This window comes from Cariama cristata, unplaced genomic scaffold, assembly GCF_000690535.1.
Source record: "Cariama cristata isolate BGI_N322 unplaced genomic scaffold, ASM69053v1 scaffold38146, whole genome shotgun sequence".
NCBI lineage: Eukaryota > Metazoa > Chordata > Aves > Cariamiformes > Cariamidae > Cariama > Cariama cristata.
Window position 1 is genome coordinate 168 of NW_009623329.1, and position 12,920 is coordinate 13,087.

General features: G+C 36.8%; 2 protein-coding genes across 3 annotated transcripts in view; one reads left to right on the top strand and one right to left on the bottom strand.

Moving 5' to 3' along the window:
• The first annotated feature begins 3,533 nt into the window (after positions 1–3,533).
• On the top strand, positions 3,534–9,299 carry SSB (Sjogren syndrome antigen B (autoantigen La)). Its single transcript, XM_009702685.1, has 11 exons — positions 3,534–3,605; positions 5,064–5,167; positions 5,334–5,508; positions 5,660–5,767; positions 5,868–5,968; positions 6,211–6,282; positions 6,368–6,410; positions 7,136–7,276; positions 7,660–7,843; positions 8,013–8,141; positions 8,831–9,299. The coding sequence occupies exons 1-11, from the start codon at positions 3,540–3,542 to the stop codon at positions 8,926–8,928; spliced, it is 1,221 nt and encodes a 406-aa protein (XP_009700987.1). The 5' UTR covers positions 3,534–3,539; the 3' UTR covers positions 8,929–9,299.
• The window catches only part of METTL5 (methyltransferase like 5), a 4,250-nt gene continuing 268 nt past the window's right edge, over positions 8,939–12,920 (bottom strand). The window contains exons 2-7 of one of the 2 annotated variants that reach the window (XM_009702684.1): positions 12,304–12,418; positions 11,670–11,851; positions 11,184–11,266; positions 10,827–10,878; positions 10,079–10,128; positions 8,939–9,050 (exon numbers count right to left, since the gene is read on the bottom strand). In XM_009702684.1, coding sequence (XP_009700986.1) covers positions 8,997–9,050; positions 10,079–10,128; positions 10,827–10,878; positions 11,184–11,266; positions 11,670–11,851; positions 12,304–12,418 — 536 coding nt within the window. In that variant the 3' untranslated portion in view covers positions 8,939–8,996. Of the gene's footprint in view, positions 9,068–10,078; positions 10,129–10,826; positions 10,879–11,183; positions 11,267–11,669; positions 11,852–12,303; positions 12,419–12,920 lie in introns of both variants that reach the window. The other variant, XM_009702683.1, reaches the window with a different exon arrangement.

The following is a 12,920-nucleotide window of genomic DNA, read 5'->3' on the forward strand; positions in this document are numbered from 1 at the left end:
GTGGCAGTTAATCCTTACCTTAAATAAAAAGCTGAATTTTTATATAAGAATCTGGTCAGAAGGCTCATACCTCTTACATACATGTGTGAACAACACATTGAATTGAGGAATTTTTTTATTTATTTTTTTTTTTTTAAATAAAGCATTTCATTCTATTATAGTAACGGGAAAAGGAGTTTGCCTGCAACTAAGCTTTGTCCCGACCTTCAAACTAAATGACTGATAAGATGAAAATCCACTTTAGAGTTCTTTTGGGATGACCTCGGTAACACAGCATGGGATCGAATTGTTCTAGTTAAAGGGCTTGACGGTCATTTTCCAATTGTAATTTAAATCTCGTGCCTACTTGCATTATTTTAACTTGTTTTCATTTTGAATGGTACTGATACAGACTGTTGCCACACAGAAGGAACAAGTCAGTGTGGTCTACTAAGAAAGCACTTGTAATAAAACCTTCTGTAGGATTTTGCATGCTGTTCTGCCTGTGATTGTTCATCAATGGAGCTAGCTTTTCATCAGTCTTCATTGCTGCACAGCAACTGAAAACTGTTGAGCTGGAAGTTGGATCCAGAAGACAAGCTTGTGCCAAATGACTGAGCTGAAGCAAGCATGTCAGCAAGACTAGAATTTCTCTTAAACTAGAAGGCTGCTTCTGCTTTTATTTTAAATAGGTTAGAACTTGATCAGTGTCTGAACTGAATTCCACATGTGGCAAGCTTGAGTCTTTCTTAGTCTTGCCTTCAGTTTGTTGTTACTTGCAGCTGAATGGGTGCTTTTTAGAAAAACTTTTCCAGGTGTAAGACTTAATCTGAAGGACTTGTCCCAGGTCTTGTGTTGTTTTAGACTTCTGTGCAGTTTGGTTTTACCTTGAAAATACTGCTAAGGAAATAGACATTGTTTTTCCTATCTTCTTAGTAGTGGAGCTGAGCCTTACTTTGTGGAAAGCGAGTTGCTGGTTCTGGATGTTTTGGAACCTTGAGTGAGGTAGAGTGGTGCACCGTGAGAGCTGGCAAAGTGCAAGAAAGACAGAGTATTCAAGGATATAACAAGGCTGAAGGAGTTTAGGTGGCATAAGCTAGGTGAAGACAAAAGCATATGTTCTTCCATCATGCTTCACAGCACTATTATCTTGGCATTTCTCAAGGGCTTCTTGGATATCCAGCGGTAGAAAGAAGGGTGTTCTCCATATTTCAGACTGGTGTGGGTTTTGGTGAGGCTACAAGAACCAGGCTACCCTGGACAGATTGAGCAGGGAAGTTCTCTCTAAATGACAAAACCAAAGCAAAGTCAACAGCTTTATAAACGGATTCTCTTGTAAGTATACTATCTCAGACATGCTGCCTCTGTGTAACCCTCACCTCATTAACTGAGGTAGAACAGCTGGTGATTCAGCAGCATGCAGCCAAAAGGCCTTTTTTATTGTTTATTTTGATTTGTTTTATTTTAACAACAACTTGTATTAAGGGAAAGATTGCTCAAAGAAACCCATGCAGCATTCCGTATGACAGGTAAAACAGCCAAGACCACTGAAGGAGCAAGCAGGTGCAGCCTACTTGAAGGCTGGTCTGTATTTTACGCTACAGAAGAACACAAAGCAGCTGTCTCCACTCGGGTCAGCTTGCTCTTAACAGTGTACTTGAGAGTGGTGGACCAAATGGAAAGTGGTGAGGGAAGATTCCTCAATCCAGCTCTATCTGTATTTCAGTGTGCACCAGCAGATTGTCTCTAGTGTTCTAGAGTTCCAGAACATATTGTTAATGCATTTTTCTTAAAACAGGATACATGACTAAAATATAAATTAGTTTTTTTCCTCAGAATATGCAAGACAGCAAAATTTTTCCCATCTCTTAGTAAATTAGTGTGTCGTCTTAAACATTGAGCTATATTGTGAAAGGCACCCATAAGAAAAAAAAGTTCACTTAAATATGTTGCCTAGTGCTTAAAGAAATCCGCCACACCTGGAGAAGAGACTTTGTGATGTCAGTTAAATCACCAAACTAAGGTTTGAGAAAATGAAGATTCACATAGCTGCCATTCACTACTTTCTTTTTGATGCTGAGGATATAGTTTAATGTCAAACCTAACCCACTGCAACTGCTTGCTGCCACAGAAGGGTTTAGGTTAGGTACAGGTGGAAGTCCAGTAATGGAGGGTGGGTTGCAAATTTTAAGGCTGTAAGTACCTAGATTAAAAAGAACTACAAGCAAGTCAAAGAATGCAATGTGGCGTCGAGATCAGGAAGAGGAAGAAATGGGACTACTGCAGATTGCAGTAGGCTGAACAATGATCAGTAAATTAAACTACTAAAATAAGAAGATCGGGCTGCCAGGCAGGTGCTCTGATAAAGGACATAATTTCCTGTGACAAGGGAGTCTCAGGGGAGTTTTTCCTGCTTTTATGTCGTCAGTCATCTTGATGCTCTGAAAGATGTTACTGTCCTGTGAGTAGAAGAGCAGAATGTGTATGCTTAAATCTCCCAATAAACCATGCGAGACATGAGTGCACACCCGTCTTCACCAGTAGTCTTAATGATCACTGACCTATGAACTGAGGGCCATGAAATTCCATCTTCTGTAGCTGGATTTAACAAGTGTGATAGTGCCCAAAGGGAAAAAGAAGAAATCTGTGCTTCATACTTCAAAACTGAATTCCAACTGATTTCTGACAGCTTTACAAACCTGTGTTTTTCCTCAAGGATTACTCTTCACACTCTATCCTTACCTTAAGAGCAACTAGATAGTAATTTTCTGATCCCAATTAACTTTCTGGCCAGTAAATGCTTTCTTACTCACTTTCTAGTGCATGTAGTGGCTGTATCTGATGTACTGGGACTATACGCTTAATGCCAGTTAAGGGAAGAAGTTAACTTTAAAGTTAAAACATCTTACCTCTTAACAAAGATGCTTGATTTAGTATTCAGGCAGAACTGCAGTGAAGACAGGTTTGTAACTTGGAGAGAGAACTAGACATCTTTAGGGTGTATTACTAAATGCATATATTTTCATTCCTTCTTCCAGCAAGTTCCTTGAACTTTCAAAGATTGAGATTAATTAGGAGGCAGACACTTCAGAAAAGTTTCTAATTATACCTATTTGAGAATATTAAACAATTTTTGTTATTGATGTTTTGCATAGTGATGAGAGCCTAGATTTGACTTAAAGAACAAATGTTGTTGGCTGTCAGGTTTGTTGCTGTTAGGTACCGACTGAGGATCTGTGCCTAGAAAAAGGTAAATAACAAATCATGATGTAAAGTGCCAGCATTTTTTTACTTATCTTGAATGTAGAATGCCAAATGCTGCCTTAACAACTGACGTATTTATCCCCCCCCCCCAGTTGTTTCATAGTTTCCCCTTTGACTTCTGCAGTCATGTTTAAAGTTGGCTCACAAGCATAAATGTATGGCCAAAAAACTTCTCTGTTATCTTGTTTAGATGAGGCTGCAGTGAAATGCAACACTATATGAATGTCAGTTTGTAGAAAGTACTATTCAATACTTGATGTCTTTGTTCTATATTCTCTTCAACACAGCTGGCAAAAATGGCTGAAAACGGAGATGGTGAAAACATGTCTATTTTGGAAAGCAAAATCTGTCAGCAAATTGAGGTGAGTTCAATTTATAGTTTGGGATCTGGACTGAGATGTAGTTTTGGAGACATTAATTGGTAGAGACTTGGCTAATGGGAAGTTAACTTCATAGGGAATTAGACTTGAATCTTCAGCTCTTTAAGAAATGTCCATCACATATCTATGACAGGTGTTTAATACTTTAAGATAATAACTGTAGTCTAAGTTGGAACTTATACTTGTCTAGAGTCGCCTGTAAGACCACCATTTAAAAACACAAAAGGTGTAACCTGCTAGTGTTTTAAGTGCTATAGCAAGTGAATGTATCATTAAACAATTTATTACTATGTTCACTGGGGTTATTCTATCTATACAAATTGGAAGATGCATTTTAATTCTCTATGACTTAATTTTTGGGGGAAAAAGATCCTCCTACTCGTGGAGGTGAATCTGTGCTGGTCAAAATATGAGCACATTGCATAACTTGCTATTATGATTTACTGCTTTGTAATTTATTGCTACAAATTACAACTAAACTTATGTGCCTACTTTAGATTAACTATTTCTCACTCTAGGGGCTTGGAGGGTTACCCTACAGTGGAGCACATCACTTAAAATGACATCTAGAACAAAACCATTTTCCTGAAGGACAAAAGTACAGCTGCACGTGACTCCCCATTAACATACGGAGCTGTAGTCATTATTTATGGGGGGGAAAAAAAAAAACAAACCAAAATAAAACTCAGAGATTGAGGAAAAATAGTTGACAAAGCTAGACTTGTGGTAATGTGAGTTTGAGGTATACTAGGGGGAGAGGTATTCCTGTAAAACTTGCACTGACTTTTTAAAACACGATACTGGTGGAAACAATCCAACTTACCCTAAGGCTTGAAGTATCTGACCCTAGTTAGATGACTGCTAGTAAGCAAAAGAATCTGATTAACTTGTCTGTCTTGTACTGAATTCTCTTCCCATGCTGGACATGATCAAAGTAAGAACATAGTAAATAAAAAAATTATTTTTATTTTAATCTTACAGTATTTTCTTGAATTAGACCTAGAAACTGGTCTGTGTGTATGATTTCTCAGTGTGATAAATACAATATTCTTGCTTATACATTCCATAAATAAAGACTAAAACCTGAATCTGTTGGTGACAAAATTGACTTTTGACTCTGCAGAGCCTGATCAGGTTGATGAATAATTATGTTAACACAATAAGCTTCACACCTTTCCTAAACAAAACTGCAGTCTACCTTTGGCTCGCTAGTCCCATTGGATGAAGCACTGGTTTTTTTACAGCTTATGTGTTGCAGCTAACTTTTCCAAAAGTATGACGTTAAAGCAGGAAGTAATAATTTCAGAATTTCTAATTGTTCAGAATTTTGGTATGTCTCAATCCACTGCAGGAAGTTGTCAGATGAAAATAAGCTTTTTTAAGACTGAACATTTAAAACCAAATTTCTCTCCCCGCCTCCCTGCCCCTTCTTTTTTGCAGTACTATTTTGGCAATCACAATCTACCAAGAGACAAGTTCCTAAAGGAACAGATCAAACTAGATGATGGCTGGGTGCCTTTAGAAGTAATGATCAAATTCAACAGGTAAAAAAAGTACAATTAATTTGGATGGAAGGGTAACTTTCAGCTACTTACCTCTATTTGGGGCTAAAAGTCCCTGGTCTGCATGTACAAATCCTATTGCTGCTTCAACATTTGGCTTCAACTTTGCCTGTGTGTTTGTAATAACCTGTGTCTGCTTACTCAATAGGTTAAGTCGCCTTTCAAAAGATTTTAGTGTTATTGTAGAAGCACTAAGAAAATCCAAAACCGGTTTAATGGAAATAAATGAAGACAAAACTAAAATCAGAAGATCTCCCAACAAACCCCTTCCTGAATTAAATGACCAGTATAAGGCTGCAATTAAAAACAGATCTGTATATGTTGTAAGTAAACTTCTTCCTTTGCTCTGTGCTGTTGTGCATGACTTTGAAACCCATCTAAGTAAAGCTTGAATTAACTCATACTAGACAGGTTATAATTTCTGACTAGGTGTCAGTTTGTTGCATACAATTGAAGCTTGTTGCTATCTTGCAGAAAGGCTTTCCGCTAGATGCAACTCTTGATGATATCAAAGAGTGGCTTGAGGATAAAGGTCCAGTTGAAAACATTCAAATGCGGAGAACGTTGCAGAGAACGTTTAAGGTAGCTCTTGTGATGAACGGTTAGACCTGGGGCAGGGAGCTCCCCTGGACAACATTCTGTTCAATTACTCTAACACTGAATGTCTCTTACCATTTAACAGGGCTCAATATTTGCAGTTTTTGATAGCGTTGAATCTGCTAAGAAGTTCACAGAAATCCCAAACCAAAAGTACAAAGACACAGAGCTGATAGTACTTTTCAAGTAAGTCCACTTAACTGATGTATGAACCAGTAATAATGGTCAAGGTTGGATTTAGACAAGAACCTGTCTTGACCTGAGAAGTGTAAGTTTCTACCGTGTTGTACAGGTATTGATAGCTGTACCTTCTGGAGACTAGCATCTCAGCTCCGAAAGATCATCTCGACTGTTTCTTGGCTCTTGCTGTCTTATAAAGTAGTTAGAATACTTTAAGTGGTATTAACTTAGCTTATATGTTGTTGAAGGGAGGAGTATTGTACAAAGAAGAATGAAGAAAGAAGACAAAACAAAGTAGAAGCTAAAGCAAGAGCTAAACAGTAAGTCATTACCAGTTGGAAGTGTCTGGTTTTGCTCACCTGACCACACTTGAACCAACTCTTAACTAATTTAACTTTTCTACAGGGAAAAAGAAGAAAAACAGAAACAAGCAGCAGATGCTGAAATGGTATGGATTTCTTAAATGTCTATACCTAAAAACCATGCAATGCTTGCTTTTGTATGGATTTTCAGTCCACACATAACAAACATGCTCCTGCAGCTACATTTTGTAAAGCTAACACGTGGGATATTCAGATTTTGAAATTCTGTAAAATAGAGCACTTCTAGAAAGTCACTTCAGCTCTTCCAACTAACCTACAGTAAGACTTTGTTTTGTCATGGTATTTAATCTTATTTTCAAAAGACTAGTTTTGTTTAAAGGATCATATCCTGAATTTAAATTATTAGGCATGTTTACCTGTTCAGAAGTGATCCTAAATGCAACATTGAGATGATCGTTCTTCTGTGGTATTTAAAGGATGCAGTAATTTAATCAGTATTATATAGATTTTGGAACCTGAGGTTGTCAGCCTTCAGAAAACTGTTTTGTAGAATTTAAAGAGTGTAACTGCCTTACAGGAAAGGAGTCCTAAGTTCCACATAAATGTATCATAGTAAGCAAAGAAAATTTAAAAAAGGGGGGGAAGGAGGGGAGGACACACCATGTAAGACCTGTACATCAGCATAAATGAGCTATGTAGCAAGAATGCTTGGTGCTAGTGGTGCTAAGGGAGGTGACATCAATTGCTTATTTATCACTATCATGTTTTAATAGTCTTAGGATTGAGGGGGAAAAATGAATATTCAAGTTTGACTCTTCCACAAAAGTGTGGGGTTTTTTATTTCATTTAGAAGTCTCTGGAAGAAAAGACAGGATGTCTTTTGAAGTTTTCTGGTGATCTAGATGATCAAACATGCAGAGAAGATCTCCACGATGTGTTTTCTGATCACGGAGAAATCAAATGGATACACTTTGTCAGAGGTGCGAAGGAGGTCAGTAGAATCTTAGACAAGGAGTTAGGATCTCTGTATTAAAGTCTGAAACTGAATGATTAAATGCTTATTCTGTTACATAATCAAATAATAAATTGTTTATTTGACTTGCAGAATTGCAGAATATTTAGAGAATTAAATTATTCCCTTAAATTTTTTCAAAAGACCAGATAAAGCTTCCAGCCTTCTCAGCCAATAAGGTCAAAGCTGACACTGAGAATATTTGTTAGGCCAGTCTAAGGGTTTTGCTTCAGTCTGAACGTATTTTACGTCATGCAAGAGTAATGAATTTGCTGAGGTACCTGACAGGATATGTTGTTCATTATACTAGCTGAATGTTTTCACAGTAAGATTCAAATGCAGATGGCACTCTTCTTTTTAAGGGAATTATCCTATTTAAGGATATTGCAAAAGAAGCTCTGGAAAAAGCCAAAGAAGCACATAACGGAAACTTACAGCTTCGGAACAAGGATGTTACATGGGAAGTGCTAGAAGGAGATGCAGAGAAAGAAGCTCTGAAAAAAATATTGGAAGATCAGCAAGAATTGTTGAAACAGAAAACAAAAGGTCCTGCTTTTATTGGTTTAAGTGCTTATAATGTCTGAGAAGTGGCATTGTGTAAAAGTAACTGTGAATAGTGAATACATACTAAACACTACTAACTGTAAAGCATTCTTTTGAGCTTGCCAGTTAAAAGACAAACGATACAAGTTCCTGACATGTTATATCCCCACAGGACGCAAAATTAAAGGAAAAGGAAGAGGGGGAAAGATACTTCAGGGTGCACAGAAAGGAAAAATACAATTTCAGGGCAAGAAAATAAAGTTTGAAAATGAAGAAGGTGGTGAAGATGATACTAAACCAGGTATGCCATTCTGTGTGCTGGATGCAGCTTCTTTAGTACTTGGAGCCACTTTCTGGAGAAGTACTCATGTTTCTTACAAGTGTTTCAGATCTGGCCCTACATTGTAGTTTTTCTGTCCACTTGTCAGTAAAGTAACTTTAAGGGTCTTGTTTCCTTCCAGAACTATCCAAAAAGCGTATTAAAATAATTACTAGATAGCTGAGGCTGTACTGCAGGGCTCTTCAAAGCATTCTTCATTGAAAGACGGTGGTTGTCAGCAACATTACACAACTGTACAGAGCCAGTCTCTTGAGTGGTGATTTTTTTTTTTCCTTGAGGATATGGGAAGACTAATAGCTCTGCATATTGGTATTTAGCTTGGAGAAGATGAAAAGCTAAGCTTCTGTTCATTAGATATGGCACCTGCTTAAACAAAACCCAGTGAAACCTACTCCTGTTAGATTGTATTCCTTCATCTTCTTACCCGCCCTCCTGCTGTGAATTTATACAGGGAAGAAGCTCTTCAAAGTTGTCATCTGAAAGCTTTAAGTCACAGTAATAAGTAAACCCTGTAGCATAGCAGTGGCTGTGGATAAACTAGGACTCATCCTTGAACTTACATGGTAGGAAGGGTTTGTTTTTTCAGAAGATTTCAGGTAATACTGAAATGTTTTCCTTTACCATAAATGACTACATATTCAATCTTGCAGAACCAGCAAGTCCCAAGAAGAGACCGCTAGAGGAAATAGAAAAAGAAGAACCTGCACCAAAACAACTGAAAACAGAAAATGGAGATGGAGATCAGTAATACTAAAATAAAATTTAAAAAATCATTGTTTTTATTGTTCCATTTTCAGTAGGTTTTAAAGACATGCCTCAGTTCAGGAATTTCTTGGCAGAAAATCTAATGAAATCCACTTCAATGTCAACCTACAATGAGAGGAAAGCTTCATTTTGTTGGGTTACAGCTTTTTTTTTTTTTTTTTTAAACAGCATGCTTACTCTTGACATACCACCCTGGGAAACTCCCTTTATATTTATAGTTTTGTTTATACTGTCAGATCCTCTCAACTTCTCTGGCACCTCATTCAAATGTAAAATGTTCTAGACTTTGTAATCTTGTGGTTACATTAAATAGCTGCTGCCAATAAATTCAGAACTTAAAACTGCTTACTACAGAACCCCGGATGTTAATGTAGTATAAAGCTGTAACTGTGAAGTAGCAAAGCTGAAGGACAGACTTCCATCATTTAAGCTCAAGTCACCAAGAGAAATAGGTACAGCTTGAATAAAACTTCCAGTCTTGGCTACTCAACAGACCTAACAATCTTCAGATCTTCCTCAGTCTATTCCAGGATTCTTATTCCCCTTTGGTAATGGGATACATGTCTTCTAGGCCAGCACTCAGTGCCCAGGAACTTGCCTGTGGGCTTAAGCTTCCATAGTCTAGCATCCTGACTGGATCTTCCATTGTGGGATGAGTGCACAGCTTCTTCCTGATCCCTCTAAGATGGCTCTATGAGGGATTTCACTGGCTGTAGCTATTCGCAGTACAGAGCATAGAACAGTGAAATAATGCTACAGCTGTAAAATCCTAGTTACTCTGGCCTTCGTTACTTAATTCAGTCTAAGTTCCAGTTGCAGATAAGATCAAGGAAATAACTATTAAAAGTTGAGTCCAGGAGGCTACCCTTAGCTTTTTCCATATCTAGTTGCAGTGCTGGCTTTAATCTTTGTGTATAGCTTTGATTTGCATTACGATGATTCTTTTCCCCATTCAAGTACAAAATGTAGTAACAGCAATGGAGCTTGATGCCATCATAGTGAACTCTCAAGTGCTGTGAGCATTCCTCATCCAAGTACCTATGGCCCTAGAACTTAAATTTTCTTAAGTAGAATTTATTTACCTGCTTAGTACAAGACAACGTTATCTCAGTTATGTTAGGTGTTATACTTACAGACTTCTTCTTATGGAACTTGTATGATGCTGGTAGGTCATATCTAAGTTCTGTGAATAGTACAAAGAATACTTGTTACACTAGAACAATTACTGGTCAGTTAACTTACACCCTACACCCACGTTCTTCCATTTCTTCTATTGCCCACCTCTTGCCTCCTGACTAGATACATGGTTTTGACCTCTGGACTAGATTATGACTGAACATTTAAGCCAACCACATCAGGCAGTAAGTGGATGGCTGAAACGCAGAAATGCAGTTGTGTTTCAAACACTTGTGCAACTTCCATGTCTCAAGTTGCATGACTGTATAAAGCATCCAGCTGGTGATATTTAAGAATCAAGGAGATACTTGAACAACTCAGGAAAATGTTTAGGTGACTATAAGGACAGGATGCTTTTTTGTATGAGAACTGACCTCCACTTTGCTTTTGTTATTCAGCAACAATCTCCTGAAGCAGGAAGGTAGGTAACTTCTGCTTGAAGGTAAAATCTAGTCCAGAAAGAAATCGAATTCTAATTCTGCACAGAATGTATATTCCTCAGAGCTTTATTAAGTGCCTGCTTGTATTCTAGCCAGGTAGCAAGGTATTTAAAAAAAAAAAAAAAAAAAAAGCTGCTTAAAAAAAGACTGGTGTCATTTTCTGCGTGAAATCCCACTTAGATTTACCTCTGTTAAGACTGGCTAGTAGTGTTACAGATATTAGCCCCCAACAAATTTTTTTTCTTTAACAACAAATTAATCTTACCTGCTATGACTTCCATCTTCACTTCCCATTCATCTGTTTTCTTTTGAATGTGCTGCAATATTAAATAGATACAGGTAAATTTAAAAGCTTGTTTCTACACTGTCTTAGAAACATCTACACCCCTATACTTATTTAAGAAGTCTCCTGTGCTGTTGTTTTTCAAGCTGAAACATTAGGTCACATACTTACCTTGAAGTATGCAAGATCACAGTTATTTGACATGATTAGTATTTACTCAAAACCAGTTTCATACCCCATAAAGGTGTGAATAAATCAGTGAAACTACAGACAGTATCATTACATACCAGCTATTTCATTGCCTGGTTAAAGCTCGCCCTACTAAAATGAAAGACTTACCTGCCGTGTTGAAGTTTTGTGAAGGGAATATACAGCTGTTTTTGCCATTTGTAAAGCAGTTTTCAGAAAAATCATATCCATTCCTAAAAGAATGATGAAATTACTAGGATTGTTAAATGCAAGCTTAAAGTAGAGGATTTAAAGATCTGCTTCATGCTTCGATTTTTCTGGAGTAATAGCTATTTGAGAAACAGCACTGAATATATTAAGGTACAGAAAGCATTTCTAAAACTTACCCAATTGCTTTTAGTAAAAGAGAAAAATGAGAAGGATACGAAATAGCTATTATTGTTTATTTCAAACCCAGCAACTGTTGGTTACAATGCTAAAGTTGTTAATCTGTACTCAGGAAACTGATTCCAGATCAACAAAACTTTAGGCACTTACAATACAGAATTGTAATAAAGAAGGGAGATGTTTCATTAAAAGTGTTTCCCTTGCTATTTCATTCCTAATAATTTCTAACTGACTTTCAGAATTACCAACCTTTATTATGCTTGGTACCAAATGGAGGGTTCATGATAACTGTGTCAAAAGTGTCTGACATGCTGTCAGATAAAGAACAGACATCACACTGAACCATGTTGATGTTCGTGAGCTCAAAGTCTTCAATATTGCTATTAAATATTTCCAGTGCATCTGCATCTATGTCAAACCCCACACAAAATCTATTAAAAAAAAAAAAAAAGTGCCATGTATTAGTCTCCTGCAAACTAATACGGTGTTTAAATTCTATAGTAAAGTTTTGAAAGGGATCTGTGTACACAACTTGTTTTATCTAGGAAATGTAACAAGCATACACTATAAATTCAGTGCTGATAATGTGAGTAGCTCTGTTGCCCTTTCTCAAATATCCTTTCAAAGTTTGTGAAGGAAGTTTCATGTGTTCATTTAGTGCTTCAGGGGAAAGCAAACATTATGATTTCCAAATTCATGGCAACTGTCCATCTCTGCCACTATTTGAATGGTTATTGACTGTCTAAACCTATTAAATAGCCTTATTACACACCAGATTAGATACCTAAAATTAGTTTCGTTCAGCATTGTTATGTTCTAATCTTATTTTCTACTCTTCTATGCCAGAAAAAAACACAACCAGAACTTGGTATTAAATACTTACCCTGCTCCTAACATTGCACTTCCAATGCTGAGCATGCCACAGCCACATCCTAAATCTGCAATTGTTTTGTTTTCAATATCATCAAAAGTATTGTGAATTGTATAAAGCATACGTGCTAGGGGAAAAAAAAACAAACCACATGTCAGTATCAAATATGCATTTAATTAATCAAGAAAAGCTACTTCTGCCTTCAGAAAACTCCTGCAAGATTAATCTGATGATCTCACTGCCTGTAATTCTGTTTTCATTTATATATGAAAACAAGTCAAAAACATTTTGACAAGTTATAGAAGTCTAGATCTTTGGTGGAGAGATTATACATAGAGCTGTGAGTATTGTTTGTGGAAAAAGTATACCTCTAGATTCGTTTGGGGAAAAACAATAGAAGTATGTAAATACTGAAAAAAAAAATAATTAAGGTATGGATGAGTGTATATATGCTTTTACTGTTTTTTGTGTGTCATGACTTAAGTCCATTTCAGCTTTCTCATTTACAGATTAAGATGCTTCTATCACATTATCTTTTAAATCAATTTACTTCATTTTTTGATTCTACATTAACAGTATACGTCTAATCAAAAGAAGTTAACAGGTCATTTAAAATTAATTACATTCCT